Genomic DNA, 18,793 nt, shown 5'->3' with positions numbered 1-18,793 from the left:
GTGAAAATGAAAGCAAGAAGCGCAGAAGCCAGAAATGCCCAAACCGGCATCTGCACCTCGTCTTTCAGGAAGATGCAAGACATCAATGCCACAAAGAGTGACACTGAAAGAAGAATGTAGAACCACCATGAAGGTATGTCTTGGTAGTTCTTCATCAGCTTAGTGTGAATGTCCATCTTCTCCCTTTTAGAAGCCTTGAAACGCTCCAATATCTCCCTACAAAAAATAAGTCCATCCATCCACGATCAATTGTCTTACTTTGACTCGGCACGAGTTTTAAGAATGTAAAAGAAAATGAGTGCAAAAAAAATAGTAATAAAAGTTAGTGGAACGTGGGTTCATTTACCAAAATTAGTAAAAACACAAAGAGACAGTAACCAAACATGAGAACTCCTCCCAAAAGACTAGTCTGTTAGGAGATGGACGCATTTAATCTATAAACCTCACACCAGTTGCTCTTTTAGCCGATGTGGGATATTGAGTCTGTAACATACAATTATTTGCATATAGATGAAAAAGGAATGATTATATACCCTGGCTATGGTTTAATAGTTTAATATGAATGCAATCAACTTATTTTTCAAAATTTAGAAATAAATGTTTACAAAATAATTATAAACCATAATTCCAGTAAACCCTAGTTAATTAATAATTCAAAAGCACACAATAGCACAATAACTCAAATCCAAATCAATAGGAAGAAATGATTAAAAAAACAATTAAAAAAGGTTACCTTCCATAGAACAATGCAACGTGAGAAATAGTGTAGGAATATTTATTCCTATGTGTGACCTATGTAGATATTGGTTTAATAGTAAAGATCATGTTCAAACATATAAGTTGGATTCTAATATGAAAGACGATACCGTGATGGATCGGTTTCGATTAAAGAATTACAATCGGGTGTATTGATAACCCTCTTCTCTTGCCTTGCATAGATATAAATATGTGTATATTAATGTGTATAGAATATTAAAAGTTGTAGGATAAATCTGATGTATATATGAAAAGGTGCGAACGAACGGACACGACTCTTCTTGAAAGGTTGTGTGTTGCCTATATATACAATCAGGTTTTATAGCTTTAGATACACAATTTACTATAGAATTCTATATACAAAAAAGTCATATTAATATTGAATTCTTCTTCATCAAAAGAATTCATAAAGGAAAGGCCAAAGAGACGAAAAGATCAACCGCAGCTTTTAGGTGAAACATCAACTCGTGGAATACAACCCTACATCAAATATAAACTATGGATGGAAGTTGGTATATCATCTCTTTGATGTGTTATGTGTTATGGTTGAATTAACTCAAATCTAGGATGTGATTTCGGTATAGAAATCGGTAAGGCATCGAAAAATGGCTAACAGTTGGTATCACAGCCAATCTAGATTTGGTTAATTCACCATTTATGTGTTTTCAAAATCGAAATTTAAATGGTCTTAATTAACAGTTGGTATCACAGCCAACAGGGTATTGTTTTATGAAATGATAAAACAATATAATGTTTTCTACCCATTAAAGATTTCAATATTTAAATGATATATGACTTGTTAATCATCAAAGTGGTCTTGTTATATTGCATTTAATTATAGAGCATGATGAATGTTAGTTAATTGATCATGATTAAAGAGATGCTATAAATGACATTAAAGTTTGATTGATCAATTATATTATTATTTATATACTTGGAGATCACCCAAAGGTGGATCATTGTATACATTTAATAATACGAAATGGATTAATCATGTCTACTATGTGTCTTATGTAGTATGTATACCCAAAGGCAATATGCTTATTTGATATATGTATGATTTGATTAATTATTAAAGAAATTTTTTTAGCATCGTTGAAAGTATGTGTATTTTAAGTATTGCCCAAAGGTTACTTGAATGCATGTTATTTAAAGTATTACAGTTATCTGATTCGGTGTTTAAAGTTCAAAGCACTAATTGAAAGCATGTATAAATGTTGCAGCTTCGTCTAATATATATGCATCTGCAAACTCTGTCGTAAAGTTCAATGGGCAGAACTATCGTGAATGGTCAGAACAGATCCGGTTTTCACTGGGTGTTATGTCACTTGACCATGCCATACTTACGGAAGATGAGCCTGCAGCCATTATGGAAGAAAGCTCCGAAACGGAAAAGTCTCGATATGAGACTTGGGAGCGCTCTAACAGGCTAAGTCTCAATCTTATGAGGATGACGATGGCAGAAAGTTTTAAGCCATCTATGCCTAAGACAGAGAGAGTGCAAGGGAATTCATAGAAAAGATAAAGGAGTGTTCACAATCGGAATTGGCCGACAAGTCAATTGTAGGGAGCCTAATGAGTGAGCTCACTACAAGAAAGTTTGACTGGTCCCAACCTATTCACGATCATGTAACACACATGTCAAACTTGGCAGCAAGACTCTCTACCTTGGGAATGGAGGTTCACGAACAGTTCTTGGTTCAATTCATCATAAACTCTCTTCCTAATGAATTTGGCCTGTTCCAGGTGAATTATAGCACCATAAAAGATAAATGGGACCTTAAAGAGCTAAAGGCCATGTTAGTACAAGAGGAAGGGAGACTAAAGAAGATGAGTGGCCAAGTTGTGAATCTAATGGGTCATGGAGGAGCGAGCACCAGTAAGGGAAAGACAAGTAAAAAAGACAAACGTAAAGATTCTTCTTTACCTAAAGGCCCCGAAAAGAAGATTCAGAAGGAAAGGAAGTGTTTCTTCTGTAGAGAAACGGGACACTTCAAGAAGGATTGTCCGAAAAGAAAGGCATGGTTTGATAAGAAAGGTAAACATAACAGTTTCGTTTACTTTGAATCGAATCTTATTGAAGTGCCTAATAATACTTGGTGGTTAGATTCTTGTGCTACTACTCATGTGTCTCATATTGAACATGGATTCAGTACGATCCAGCCTATAAAAGGAAGTGAACAATACTTGTTCATGGGAAACAGGATGAATGCACAAATTAAAGACGTCGGGACCTACAGACTGATCTTAGACACATGATGTCATATAGATCTTAAGGAATGTCTCTATGTACCAGATTGTGCTAGAAATCTTGTATCTGTTAGTCGGTTGGATAGATTAGGTTTTAAAATCAAGTTTGTAAATAGTGTATTCACATTATACAGAAATGATTACTTCTATGGAAGTGGTACTTTGTTTGATTCACTCTATAGTTTCAATCTTGATGCAAAGTTTTCTGAATCCTTGTTTAATATTGAAAGTAGAGGCATAAAACGTAGTATGTCAAGTGAATGTTCGGCTTACTTGTGGCATCAAAGACTAGGTCACATATCCAAAGAAAGGATAATGAGGTTAGTAAAGAATGAAATTCTTCCTCAATTGGATTTTAGTGATCTAGATATGTGTATAGATTGCATAAAGGGGAAGCAAACTAAACACATAGTAAAGAAATCAGCCACAAGGAGTTCTCAACTTCTTGAGTTAATTCATACTGATATATGTGGTCCTTTTGATGCACCTTCGTGGGATGGTAGAAATTATTTTATCACCTTTATTGATGATTTCTCATGGTATGGTTATATATATATATTGCATGAAAAGGCTGAATCGGTGAATGTCTTAAAGATATTCATAGATGAAGTGGAAAGGCAATTGGATAGAAAAGTTAAGGTTGTGAGATCAGATAGAGGTGGTTAATTCTACGGAAAGTTTAATGAATCTGGACAATGTCCGGGTCCATTTGCAAATTACCTCGAAAGCAAGGGCATTTGTGCACAATATACAATGCCCGGTACTCCGCAACAGAATGGTGTAGCGGAAAGGCGGAATCGTACTCTTTTGGATATGGTTAGATGCATGTTGAGTGGATGTAATTTACCCTTTTCGTTATGGATTTATGCATTAAAAACTGCAACGTATATGCTTAATCGGATTCCTAGTAAGGCAGTTCCAAAGACACCTTTTGAACTTTGGACAGGTAGGAAACCAAGTTTAAGGCATTTACGTATTTGGGGTTGCCCCGCAGAAGTAAAGTTGTATAATCCACATGAAAAGAAGCTGGATTTAAAGACGGTCAGTGGATTCTTCATTGGCTATCCAGATAAATCGAAGGGATATACATTCTATTGTCCTAACCATAGTACGAGAATAGTTGAGACGGGAAATGCTAGGTTCATTGAAAACAATGAAACTAGTGGGAGTGATGAACCTCGAAAAGTGGACCTTAATGAAGTTCAAGAAAAGGTTGTTCATCCACCTTTTGTTGCACCTAAGATTGTTGTTCCTATTGAACAACATGAAGTGCATAACCCACTGGTTGAGATTGAAGATGAACCAGTCATAATTCAAGAACAGAATAATGAACCAATAGAACCTTTAAGGCGATCAGTAAGGGAACGTCGATCGGCCATATCGGATGACTATGTGGTATACTCTGTTGAAAGTGAATGTGACTTGAGCATTGATAAGGACCCGATCTCATTCCAACAAGCCATGGAAAGTGACAATTCTGAAAATTGGTTAAATGCAGTAAAGGATGAGATGAAATCGATGAGCGATAACGATGTTTGGGACTTAGTAGAATTACCTACAGGTTTTAAAGCCATTGGTTGTAAATGGATCTATAAAACAAAACGTGATTCGAAAGGTGACATTGAAAGGTACAAGGCTCGCCTTGTCGCCAAAGGTTTCACTCAAAAGGATGGCATTGACTACAAAGAAACCTTCTCTCCAGTTTCAAAAAAGGATTCTTTAAGAATTGTGTTGGCTTTGGTGGCTCATTATGATTTAGAGCTTCACCAAATGGATGTAAGACGGCCTTCCTAAATGGAGTACTTGAAGAAGAGGTATACATGAAACAACCCGAAGGATTTATGATGGAAGGACAAGAAGAGTTAGTATGTAAGTTGAGAAAGTCAATATATGGACTCAAACAAGCTTCTAGACAATGGTATATAAAGTTCAATGATATCATTGTGTCATATGGTTTTGTAGAGATCATCGTTGATCGATGTATCTATATTAAAAACAGTGGGAGCAAGTTTATTACTTTAGTCCTATATGTTGATGACATTTTGCTAGCCGCAAATGACATGGGATTATTACATGATGTAAAGAAATATCTCTCTTCGAACTTTGAAATGAAGGATATGGGTGAGGCATCTTATGTGATCGGAATAGAGATATTCCGCGATAGATCACAAGAATTGTTAAGTTTGTCTCAGAAAGGATATATCAATAAGGTCTTAGATAGATATAGAATGGATAAATGCCCCGTAGGGATAGCTCCAATTCAGAAGGGAGAAAAAGTTCAGTAAAATAAAATGTCCGAAAGTGAATTGGAGCGTAAAGAAATGGAAAAGATTCCTTATGCATCAGTGGTTGGGAGTTTGAACTATGTTCAAACATGTACACGACCATATATCACCTTCACGGTTGGTATGTTGGGTCGATATCAAAGTAATCCCGAAATGGACCACTGGAAGGCTGCAACGAAAGTCCTCAGGTACTTGCAAGGCACCTAGAGCACATGTTTATGTAAAGATGATCTGATGACTTAAATGTCATTGGATATTCAGATTCAGATTATGCCTGATGCGTCAATGGTAGAAATTGATGATTGGCTATTTGTTCCTTTAATTAGTGGGAGCAATATCATGGAAAATGGAAAATAGTTTGTCATTGCTATTTCCATTATGAAAGTTGAATTTTGGTTCGCTTTGAGGCCAAAGTTGGCCAAAGTTCATGAAAAGTAATTGCGAAACATAAATCTTGAGACTTGGGATTGTTAACATTATAGCCAAGTCACTAAGATTTTGTTATGATGATTTCGCAGAAATCTTCTTCATAAAGAAAGATAAGTACATAAAAGTGTGAGTACTTATTTGTAAATGAAGAAGTACAGAAACATAAAGTGTCTTTTTGAGCAGAATAGAACAATACAATGAGAACGTTTACGTTAAATGAAGGATTACCCAAATGACCATGAAAAGTATATGGGTATTATAGAGAAAGCCTTGCTATATGAATTATATTATGCTCATAAGGAGTAAGACACTTGGAATTCAATAAAAGTCTGTTTCTGTGTGTTTGTTTATATGTTATCATTAAAGTTTGTATACAGTATGGTTGTTTAGATAACATATGTTGTATTGAGAATTAAAGTTCATCTCAATGAAAGGTTTATTCATATAAAGTTAGAATTGATTTGTGATACATGGAAGGAATCATGTCGACTAAATGATTGTGTGACCGCCATGATTCAATCAAGTCTAACTTTATAGGTATTTAAAGGATATATGAACTTGATATAAAGTGCGCAGAAAAGTAATTAAATCATTGAAAGCTACAAAGGTCAAGTGGGAGAATGTAGGAATATTTATTCCTATATGTGACATATGTAGATACTGGTTTAATAGTAAAGATCAAGTTCAAACATATCATTTGGATTCTAATATGAAAGACGATACCGTGATGGATCGGTTTCGATTAAAGAATTAGAATCGGGTGTATTGATAACCCTCTTCTCTTGCCTTGCATAGATGATATAAATATGTGTATATTAACGTGTATAGAATATTAAAAGCTGTAGGATAAATCTGATGTATATATGAAAAGGTGCGAACGAACGGACACGACTCTTCTTGAAAGGTTGTGTGTTGTCTATATATACAATCAGATTTTATAGCTTTAGATACACAATTTACTACAGAATTCTATATACAGAAAAGTCATATTAATATTGAATTCTTCTTCATCAAAAGAATTCATAAAGGAAAGGCCAAAGAGACGAAAAGATCAACCGCAGCTTTTAGGGGAAACATCAACTCGTGGAATACAACCCTACATCAAATATAAACTATGGATGGAGGTTGGTATATCATCTCTTTGATGTGTTATGTGTTATGGTTGAATTAACTCAAATCTAGGATGTGATTTCGATATAGAAATCGGTAAAGTATCGAAAGATGGCTAACAAAGAGTAGTTGCAATGGTAGCAAATCCAAATCCATAAGCAAGAGCAAACATGATGTCATTGTTTTTTTCACCATTTTCCAGTCTTTCGACATTTATTGGTGAAGAAATTGAGGACAAGAAAATCTTCATGGGCATATAATATTGAAATCAAAATTAATGATTCACATGCATGGCATGATGAATCCGATTGATAAACAACACAAAGTGCAAGTGTACTTAGATTCTTGACGTTGTTTATGAGTCAATGATCCTGGGAAATTTTTGTTTTTCATTTGTGTGTCATTCATAGAAATGTGATTTTGTCAGTGCAATTATATGTTGCAGTTAAGGACAATAACCCTTTATAATTTAGTGAACATATGTCTAATTTTATTATATTACTTCAATTTCCACCAGAATTGCAATTATCAAGAAATATGCATAATAGTCCTCGTAATTTTCATTGATAATTGTTTGGCTATGTAAGTTATAATACCATTTGCTTTATTGATCACTTAATCAGATCGTTCGATTAATAGTCATATTATATTTGTACATATATAAATATATGGTTGTGATCAATTGCGATTTTTTAGCCTAATTGAGAATTAAGATGCATTATCAGTCACTCATTTTTATTAAATGAGTGGTTCAGAATTTGCCACATGAAAAATATTTTTAGATTAATTAATTATGAAATGTCAGAATGGTAATTTCATGGTACATTTTATTCAATAAATACTTTTTAATTTTATTTTTTTTAAATTTTTTTTAAAAAAAATATTTTTTTTTATTTTTTTTTAAAAAAAATTTTGTCAACTACACACATATAATGTCAATTATACACATATAATGTCAACTATAAGTTGTTGACATTTGATGTGCAGACTATTAACATTTGATGTGCAGGCTATTGACGATAATACCTTCGAGTTGACATAATCTACTTGCAGTTGACATTTCGAAAATGTTGTGGATGAGTGTGTAACACCCGTAAAAAAAAGAAAAAAAAATTAAATAAATCTAATTAAATCTTTTCCTAGTTGACTTGGTCAAATATATTTCTCTAAACCATATCACCAAACGATTTCCCCATATCTATACTCCCTAAAATCTCTCCAACCACCAAATCCATCAATATCTATCAGTTTTGCCTATATATATATATCCAATCAATGCCACGATCTTTCTACACATAAATTCAATACCAAGAAAAACCAGGAACTAAAATTTAGAGAAAGAACCGAGTTGGAGAAGAGAGTTTTCTGCCGCCTAAGAAGGTAATCACCGATCAATTCCCAGTCTTGATTTCCTTGCATTCATTTAGGATAACTCGAATTTTGGAGCATGAAATCTGTAGTATTCGGACAGTAGGTTCCGACGCATGTTTGACCGACCAAACGAACTCCTTTTTATACGATTTTTTTTTCTGAGTAAACCTTAAGGTGTCTTCTGTATGGTGTGTGAATTTCAACCTATTTGGACGAAAGATGTATTTTTGGTGAATTTTTGAAGTTGACTGTGCAGTTCTGCCAGAAATTGTTTTTCTCAACCAGGGAGTTACGTTTTCGATTTGACCGACCTAAAAAGATTATTTTGATGTGAAATTTTATTTGAATGATATTTTATGTGTCTAATGTATTGTGGAAAAGTTTCAGCCCCAACGGAGACCGGATGAATTTTAAATGATTTTTACAAACCAACCGCGCAATTCTGCCAGTTTTGTTGTTAGGTGAAAATATCACTTGTTGCTAAGTTTTAATGAATTATATGATGCATGTATGATTTAAGAAGGTATCCTATGGCATGATTATGTGTAACACGTTGAGAAGTATTATGGCATGTTTTTCCTTATGTTGATGAACGTTCGGGAATGGGCAATCTAAGAAAACGATGAAAGGAACGATAGGACATGCATGATAATTGTAATAATGGAAAACCTGATTGTGTGGTGATATTGACAAGGGTTGTTGCACGTACGAGGGTACCAAGAGTAAAAGGTTGCGTAAAGTCGTGATTGTGTGGTATAAGTAAGCGAGGTGGGCTCTCTTTTTAAATAAGGGCTATGCCCTAAGTATATTTTTATGTGAAAATGATATGAATATTTGTCATGCCGTGTTTTATTTTATTCTATGGAACCTATCTGATGTGGCTTTTGCCATCAATGGATAATCGAATTCGGGTCTGTCTAGGGAGCGAGTCCCTATTCAGGCTAGTGTACACCTATGGAGATCGTGAGCCGTCTTTTGGGTCGGCCGGTCTAGTGACTTGGAATGTGGCCACATTCTTTGTCATCAATGGATCAGATATGGTAGACATCTATGGGAAAATGACTGATCAGTCGAGTTTTTACAATGGAAATGATTTTAGTGTCTCGGGCATTTTCAAAGTTAAAACCCGAGGTCACTCAATGGTGGTATGATAAATACTTTTATAAAATGTTTTCGGCATGAGTCCACTGAGTACATCAAGTACTCAGCCCTGCTTTTCTTTTAAAAATTGCAGGTTGAGCGTGACGGGTGCGGTGGGTGTTGAGCAAGACCGTTGAAGAAATTAAGTGTTTAGAATGTGTCATGTCTTCACACGTGGCATATTCCTTCTCTCGAAATGCTTCCGCTAAGTAGTTGTCTTTCTTTTGAGTTCTTGTATCGCTGAAATATTATTCATTTTTGAGTTATTGATTGTTGAGATACTCTGATTTTATTCGAGCTATTCCCAGTTGTTTCAAGTTATGGTCGAGTTGTGTTGTTTTCCCCTTTCTTCCCCGCTTCTTTAATCCTCCCCTAGTCGCGATCAACCGTGTTTTCTATCCTTAGAAAATGCGGGCATGACAGAGTGACTGAAAATGCATCACAATTCTCAATTAAGCTAAAATATCTCAACCTAATAGGACCCTATAAATATATATAACAAAGGGAAAGGAACACATACAAAAACACACCCATTAGATTTAGACTATACCAGTCATACACCAAAACTCATTTTTAGTGTAAAAAACTTTTTCAATCATACACCAAATCCGAACTCATTTTAGACTATTCTATGGATCAACTCCAAATATGGTGCTACAATAAAAATTTATGAGATGTTGCAGATCTGCCCATTATTATTTAATTAATACTCTCTTCGTCCCCAAAGAGTATAAACTTTGGATTCAACACGAGTTTTAATGTATTATTGATAAAGTAAGAGAGAGAGAGAGACAAAGTTTTTTAAGTATTGTTGGTGGAGAATGAGTCTCACCTCATTAGAGAGAAAGAGTTTCCAAAATTGAATGTTCATAATCTGTGGGACGGACGAAAAAGGAAATAGTGCATACCCTTGGGGGGAGAGTATGAATTAAAACACGAAGAACTAATCAATAACAAAATGAAAACAAAATTTAAAAATCGAGTAGATCAGAACCAATTGGTCCTCCAATATCGAATTACGAAGAATATATTCTATTTGCATCGTCATTTGGTTGTTCTTGCTATTGAGCTCTTTTTATAAAAAGATGTGGTGTTCTCCGATCACGTTTCACAATTATAGCAGGATCATTATGTAACTGGGATAAAGAGGTATTGTGTGACATAATGATTAGATGTATAATTTTGCATAACGTGATTGTTGAAGATGAGTGTGACCTTAGTTCTCCGATTGAAGGTGCTAGACAAGCGCCATAACCAGAAGTTGAGATGACAACAAATGAAGATGGACGATTTCAAGCGTATTTGACCTGATATGGCGCAATAAAAAATAAAAATGTCCATATGGAACTTTAAAATGAGCTAGTTGATTATTTGTAAGAACAATACACAAATTTCGAGTCTTGAATTTTAGCTATTTTATATGCATATTGTGTATTTTTTTTGTAATTGTGATATTTTTAAATGTGTTTCAATTTATGTTTTAATTTTATTGGAGCATGTTTAGTGTATATTAATTTTTAAGTTAGTGTAAATTTTAATATAAATTATATTTATTACATAAATATATTAATAAGAAAATTTTATTTAATTATTTAATTTATATAAATTATTTATAAAGTTTTGTGGGAATAATGGATAATTCAAATAAGTGTATGTAGATATAATAAAAAATGTGTAAAAAGTAGGTGAATATGAAATATTCTAGAGGATACGAATGAGAATGAGGTCAAATAACTTTTAAAAATGAAATGGGTTCCAGTTGGTATAATATGATTAGAAATGATCTTACGAGAAAATCAATATAAACCTAGATTACCATGATTAACAAATAGGAGAAATGGATAATTTAGCCTTGGTATGAATGTACATGTTAACACAAACAAACGATTCGAGAAATTGAACATACAGCTTGCATTTCTCACTTTTCTTGTTTTTCACTTAAATGTTCGTATTTTTGTTCTACTAAACAAATACTATCAATTATCATTACAAATGACAATCATCACAAAAAAATTGTCAATGCGGACAACAGTTATTAACATTAATATTTCACCTTTTGAGACAAAGATCTCACTTGTATTTATACTAAAGAAAAATCTGAATATTAGATATGCCCTACGTCTGATAACATATAAACACCAAACCAAATATCATGAAGATAAAATGTAGCAGCAGCTTAATACAAAAAAACATATCCTGAGTATATACATGAGGAATAAATAACGGTCTGTCTATCTCACTTTTATACTACACCTTCATATCATATACGACCAAATCATAACTCTGGAACAATATATTCAGATATATGTACTATACATGGTAACCTACCAAATTAGAATAGTTGCACACTTTGATAAGAGTGAGTAAAACAGCACAGGCAATCGCGCACCTCTTACCTCTTGGGAGCCCGATCCCATTGCCCGAATCCTTCAACAACCATTCCCGGTTATTTAATAACAAGACAATTATATGAACAGGCTTTTGTCAGCGAGTAGAATCTCGTGTACGGATCTGCATTAAAATCGACAAGTACCCCCATTAAAGAAAAAAATGGAGTTTCAACATTGAAGCTCAAGCTATATGGATATTCATATGGTAAATGCACTTTTTTTTAAAAAATATTGATATAAAAAAAGTACTCCACAAAGAATGTAGCTTTTACCTTGTTTGAGAAAGCTGCCTTTCAGAATAGCTGGTGAGCCTGTGGATGCCTAGCCAAGTAAGACGAACTGGTGCTAATGCTGTTGTCCTCACCTCGGAATGGATCAGAGTACGTGGAATTCGAGGGGGACCAAACTGGGACAATCCCGCCGTCTCTCTCTCTTCTAGTGCTACTGGATGACTCTGCTGTTGAGTCTTCAGAATTTCTACGACCTCTTGCGAAATTGGATTGTAGGAAACCATCATTCGTTCTACCTGTCTGGATAATAGCTTGGGCGAGTCGTTCTCTTCTCAGCTCCTCTACAGGGTTTACATTTGAAGGGACCTCAGCTCTGTTATCATCGCCTGTGCTTCTGAGATCAACTGACGTCTCTTCATCTGCAACGCGGATGAAAGAAGAAGTCATGCTTGGTACCATTTGATCCTCATAGCGGCGAATGACTGCATTTGGAGGATTGTTTCTGATAGGTTCATTGTCCATCTCCATGTCTGTGTCCGGAGGGAATGCAATAGGAATGGATTCGGACGAGTCTCCAAGGCCCTCTTCCATTCCATTCTCGATTGCAGTTTGTGAAGCCCCTTCCTGCTGCCACATGTGTGCAAGTGCTTCTTCCAACCTAGCTTCTGCAGCATCTATTTCGACTATAGGAAGAGGGTAATTCGAACCAAGTTCGATTCCAGCAGCTTGTAGCACACTTTCTGGCGCATTCCATGGATGATGTATCCACTCTGTCGGCAATCTAGCAAGTTCAGGGAGCCATCTTCGAACATATTCTCCATTTGGATCGAACTTGTAACCCTCAATCTATCAAAACACAATAGAAACACAGTTCTTTGCTTTGTTGAATTCATCAAATTGGAAATTCTCCAAGTAATTGGAGCAAAGCAAAGAACCAACAAAAATGTGCGAGACACTGAGACCCTTAGAGCAACTTAACCAGGTAGAAGCATGGAGCTATATAATACAAGTTTAGGGACGCCTTGCCTGTCACTGATCATGGCATCTTTAAGAAAATCCAATATGTTTGGAAATTTAAGCACAAAGTAAAAGCATAGATAGTCAAGGTGCCAGTAAAACACCAGTCATGGGTATGTCAAATTCTTCGAACATCTATCACACAGTGACCAGGCTTTTAACCACATGTCAATAATTCAAAGAAATGCAATCGATATACACATGTACATGTAAGGAAAATCGCTTGCCCAAAATAGAAAGGCTTTTTCCATGTCAACATTTGTTTATCTATGTTTGCAATGATATGGGTAATAAAAAGAGAGGTTTTTTACAACTTTTACTATAATATAAGAGACAGAAACAGCAGTCCAGATTAATGTCAACTGTCAATGCATCCAAAAGCATCAAGAAAAGTTGCGAGTACGGACCTGTAGGTTATCAAGGCGGTCAAACGCTCGACCATCTGGAAGTGTTCCAGTAATATATTGCCAACCAAGGGCATCGCTCTCAAGATCTGCATCCAGCAGGGTATCCCAGAAGTACTTCATTCCCCATCGCCAAGGCAGCTGCAAAACCTTGACAAAGAAACTCGAGACTACAACACGTATCCGATCATGTAGCCATCCAGTGGCCCATAGCTCCCTCATACCAGCATCCACCAGAGAATATCCAGTCCGGCCTTGTCTCCATGCCTTGAAGTAGCCCTCGTCCACAACCCAAGGGAAATACTTGAGGTGGCCAAGTAACGGCCTTTCATGGCTGTACGGATGATTGAAACTCATGTATCTGGAATACTCCCTCAGCCCTATACTTTTGAGGAACAAATTTACACTCTCTTCACCTGCTTTGTTACCTTCATTGGCCCAAAGAACTTGCTTAATGCGAACAAGATGGAAAACCTTACGAACACTGACTTCCCCAAAATGCAAATGGGGGGATAGAAATGAGGTCGTGGCACTATCAGCCTTTCGACGATTCTTGGAGTACTCTATGAGGGGTCCATTTAAGAAGGTTGTTAGGGCTTTATCTGCATTGCTCCAGCCAGGGGACCAGGCCCGAGCGAGAAGGGCATTGCTTCCTTTCTCTGACTCATCTTCGAATACTAAAGTGTCAGGATTGCATCTTGACACATCACCTGGATGAGAGCAAGCAGCAGTTTGAATAATATCATATTAGACTTAAACTTGTAAAAGACAATTGCTTTAACAAAGAATAACATTTAGTTTGTTAGTTCACTACTTAGGTTTTAGCCAAAGGCAATTGGAAAGAATATATTAACATTGGCATTGATAGAAATACATTAATGAGGACGTGCAGTTCTCTACATGGACGTTGATCGAGAAGAGATGCGATGGTGAATGGAAACGGATAGGAGCAGGAAATACAGATCAGATAACAATTCAAAGATAAAATCATCTGGGGGGGCTGCTCCTATGAAAAGGGCGACAGCAGCAACATGCTGAAAAAGATGCGATATTTCTTGACAAATAAAACATAGGAACATAAGCCGTATTTTATAAACAAATAACTAATAAACATAATAAGTGGAGTATTAACTAAGGAAAGATAATGGAAGGTATTGCCAGGGGGAACATGCGGAACGTCCTCTATCAATACTCCACTTGTCGAAACAACCTTCCCTCAAGGCTGAGGACTGCGCTGAACCGCATTAGACAGAAAACGGTGCAAAGCAGCCCTGTGCAGCGGAATCTGCAGCGCATTCAAGGTCATCCAACAGAAGCAATGGTACACCAACAAAGACATGGTGTGCAGCAGAGGTGCGAAAGAACACATGCTCACAAGAGCAGACGGCACATATGGTGGAGGTGGGAAGCAAGATATTTGGACAGCGGCTGGTGTTGAAAGTGCCACAGCAAACAGGAACAATGGGGTTTAAGAGCAGGGGAAGGAACTGGCAGTGTTCCGGTAATAGTAGAAAGGGGCGGCGGCAGCAGAATCATTGCCATAACAGGAGATGGGAGAATTTTCCTGATGTTGTTGGAGACGGAGGGCATGTTTGATGTTTCTAGCCGAAAATCCATTTGGCCCGGTAAATTGGTAATGGAAAGGTGACTGGACGGAGGCGGGGCAGGAAATGAAGGTTTCTGGGGCTGCCACACTTGGACGGGTTACGGCTGCGGAACTGTCAAAGGCATAGCCTGCAGCCCAGGTTGTTGCAGCAAATTTCCGAGCAACATCTTCAGGGAAGCGGTGTTGGCTGCCGGTGCATCAAAGTCATCACTTAGTGTATCGATATTCGACTTGATCACCGATGTGCAAGCTTCTTGATCCTCCGTTGCCTTCTCTAAAGCCTCTAAACGCGAGTCTTCGTTTCGTGTGTTACAATCGTTCACCGCACCAATTGATAGAGAAGAGATTCGATGGTGACTGGGGACGGGAACAGGATAGGAACACGAAACAGGGAACATAGAACAATTAAAAGATAAACTATCTCGGGAGGCTGCTCCTCTGAAAAGGGCCACAGCAGCAACATGCTGAAAAAAGAGTACTACATTTCTTGACAATTAAAACAGGAACATAAGCCCTCTATATAACAAAGTCCTAAAGACTCATAACTTGACTTTAACTACAAAATATAAAAACTCTCTCCAATTAACTATACTAACTAAACTCCATAGAATTTCACAGGGAACATGGGGAACAACTTCTATCAGAGGTGGACAACGTTGAGCAGATTAGCACAAGGGATTGATGTTATTATGCAACTGAAAGAAATGGCTAGGTAATACTACAAACACAAAACTCACACAGCAGGACATGTGGAAATGGGGTTTCACTTTTTACGGAATCAAGCACAAAAGATGCACCATTTTCTTTCTTTTGTGATCAATCATTCCAGAGCAATTATATTTTTAAAATAAAGATTGGTCAGCGTGGATTTGAAATCAATGGCCATAGGAAGCCTTACATCTGACAGTTAATTGATTTTATAAGATTTATCACCCAAATATCAGTTTTATTTTATGGTACGGGTTGTAATAGTTAGAAAGTGAAAATTTCCCCTCAGTCACCACCAACAAGTTTTAAATGCAGGTCTTGATGCTATAAACCCATCAATACTTTTTACTACTTGAAAAAATTGCTTGAATTACACACAGGCTTTTTTTGACCAAGTACTTGTTCTGTCAATTTCAATCAACATTTCATGTATATTGGCACTTCTTACTCGAGGTTGTTTTTTAACTATTCCAAACTTGAATTCACTGTATCCCCCAACCCACTGAGATGAAAAATATAGACGAAAGACTCAGCGCAAACTATTGTCACTCGAGGGGAACGAGTAATCTTCAAGCTCACTTCAACAGTATCTATCACCTCCCTGTGAAAGAAGTATAACAATGGAAACAATTGGAAGAGCACATTGACAAATCAACATGTTCAATACCAGCGCCTCAACCATTGTCAATGTCTTGTCTGCAAACCTCAGAAAGATTTATAACTAGAAACAGATAAGGATGCTACTACAAACTAGAGGATAGATGCAGTGCTTCCACTAATGAACCTATAGCAGTTCACTACAAAGGAAAGCAGTATGCAAGCCTCAAATCAGCTCTGACCAACTAATAAGATGATATTGAAGAATATAATGATAGGGTAATAAGTTTGGAAATGAGTAGTACCAGGAAAAATCCTCTTAGGCGGGAGGAGAGGAGCTTCAGGATCATACGCCATACTGAGGCATCTGTCCCAGAATCCTGAGAATGTATTGAATGGTCGACCTTCCTGGTCAAGAACTTCCCATGGTTCATAGAGCAAGTCTGCATTGAAGGAACGGACGGCAATGCCTTCAGCAGTCAAGACTTCCTTTACCCGGTGATCCCTTACAAGTGATATAGGATCTAACAGTACAGCACAAACAACAAAAGTGTCATAACTCTGCCCATAAAGATGCTGAAAAACGATGTTTTCCCCTCACAAGAGGGATCTAAACTAAGCATTCATAAATCCAAATCCAGATTCATTCAAAGAAATATCATATTGGTCAGGACACAATAATAGCAAAAATAAAGCACACAGACCCTTTATAAAGTGATATAGCATCCAACGGTAGAATACACAACAACAAAGGTCTCATAACTCTGCCCATAAACATGCTCAAAACTATGGTTTCCTCTCACAAGAGGGGATCTAAAAGTATGAACTAAACATTTCTAAACCAAAATCAGAGAAAGAAATATGAATACAGTCACTTTTCTAGGCTAGATGATGATATGCAACAATCTAAACAAAAATAGGATTCCGTAAATAGATAGACTACCATATAAATGGTTGAAAAACAGCTGAGCAGCACCAGTCGATTTGATAACTTCAAGAAGAGAAGAAACACTATCAGTGGATCTCTTAGTGAGGAGGGGAGTGCCAAGGCTCCTCAAAGAGCTATCAAGGTGTGATAAACTATTCTTCAGCCACCATCTCGAGACCCTCCCAGGGAAGTAGTGCCCCTCCTCCTCCGGCGCCCAAACAAAAACAGCCACCACCGCCCCCGCCCTCATCGCCGCTGCCAGCGCCGGATTATCTTCCACCCGGAGATCTCTCCTGAACCAAACTACACTACATCCACCTCCGGGAATTCCCATCTTTTCTCAACAAAATCCAATCAATAAAACCCCCCCAAATTCACTCACACACAAGGGCACAAACTCGGTGTGCTATCCAGGAACTATAATTCTAATTCAATTGGCGCTTGATTGCAGAATTCTCGACAAGCAACTATGGCCTAAATCTCTTCAGTTTTCAAATCGGAATCCCGACAAACGCCTAATTACAAACGTGCGGTGAAGAATTAAATACCGAATGAATCTTGATTCGCCTGGAGTTAATAATGGGAGTATCAAAGCAGGGGAAGGCGCAGTAGTAAAAGGCAAAAGGCAGACCATTTGGTTGAGGGAGAGAAAGAGGGGAGTGAATGCGATTGGAGAAGAGAGTGGGGCTACGAGTAAACTAGGAGGGATTTGCAGCCACAACTTTTTAGGAGGGTTTTTTACAATATTTTTAAGTATCTTCATCTCTTATCTATCATCCTGTATGCTCTGCTACAAAACAAAACTCCGCTCTCTGATCTAGTACCTTCCTTAATCCTTCCACAATTGACAGGGTGGAAATCAAATCTCCAGTTTTTCCTTTTTTGTGAATTATTGCCTAGTTCAAACTTGAAAGTGATATCGGAGCTCACCTTTTTCAAGCCATGGAACATCTTTACGAGCGCACTGTCCTTATTCAGGAATATTGTGTGCAGCCTTTGGTGAAATCACAATATATCGGACAATAAAGTCACTATAAACTGGAGTATAAGAATTTTAATACAAATTGACAAAGTAAAAAGAGATTAAAAAAAAAAAGAAAGCATTTTCGTACAAATTGACAAAGTAAAAAGAGATAAAAAAAAAAAAAGAAAGCATTTTCATACAAATTGACAAAGTAAAAAGAGATAAGAAGAAAAATGTCCAAAAGAAAAAGAGTTTATATTTTTAGGGGCAAGAATAATATGTAGATACAAGTACAAGTTCAGTCCATGCTCTCCTTTCTTGCAATCTCATTTACATTGTTTTTAAACTTTAATAATCCAAGAATCCTTGCATTTTAAGATTGAGGCATTTTGTTACGGACTCAATTCCCGCATTGGTTGTGAAAACAACTGATGTGGGGTATATAAACTAAATGAGTTATCTCTCCTAACAGGTTAGTCTTTTGGGATGAGTTCTCATGTTTGGTCTGTATCAATTGGTGCATTCATTGAGAGCCTAAACGGCTCGGAGTGGTGGCCGGGCAACGAACTCGCCGTGACCAACGAGTGCGTTTGGAACCGCTCGGAGTG

At 36.7% G+C, this 18,793-nt stretch overlaps 1 protein-coding gene across 1 annotated transcript; it reads right to left on the bottom strand.

Moving 5' to 3' along the window:
* Window positions 1–11,494: 11,494 nt before the first annotated feature.
* Window positions 11,495–18,209, bottom strand: LOC121808304 (cryptochrome-1-like). The gene is made up of 5 exons (XM_042208716.1): window positions 17,237–18,209; window positions 16,599–16,817; window positions 13,386–14,092; window positions 12,004–12,807; window positions 11,495–11,852 (listed from the first exon to the last, which is right to left on the bottom strand). Exons 1-4 carry the CDS (start codon window positions 17,553–17,555, stop codon window positions 12,025–12,027), a joined length of 2,028 nt encoding a protein of 675 aa, XP_042064650.1. The 5' UTR covers window positions 17,556–18,209; the 3' UTR covers window positions 11,495–11,852; window positions 12,004–12,024.
* Window positions 18,210–18,793: the final 584 nt, after the last annotated feature.

This window comes from Salvia splendens, chromosome 6 (assembly GCF_004379255.2).
Source record: "Salvia splendens isolate huo1 chromosome 6, SspV2, whole genome shotgun sequence".
NCBI classification, from domain to species: domain Eukaryota; kingdom Viridiplantae; phylum Streptophyta; class Magnoliopsida; order Lamiales; family Lamiaceae; genus Salvia; species Salvia splendens.
The sequence above is the reverse complement of the archived record's forward strand: the minus strand, read 5'-3'. Positions and strand labels throughout refer to the sequence as shown.

Bases quoted from the DNA above. Each gene is read 5' to 3' on its own strand.
- LOC121808304 (XM_042208716.1), bottom strand. From the start codon at position 17,555: ATGGGAATTCCCGGAGGTGGATGTAGTGTAGTTTGGTTCAGGAGAGAT. The intron at 14,093-16,598 runs GTACTACTCATT...GCTCTCATCCAG, and splicing joins GCCTAAGAGGATTTTTCCTG to GTGATGTGTCAAGATGCAAT. The intron at 12,808-13,385 runs GTCCGTACTCGC...GTGTTTTGATAG, and splicing joins ACCGCCTTGATAACCTACAG to ATTGAGGGTTACAAGTTCGA.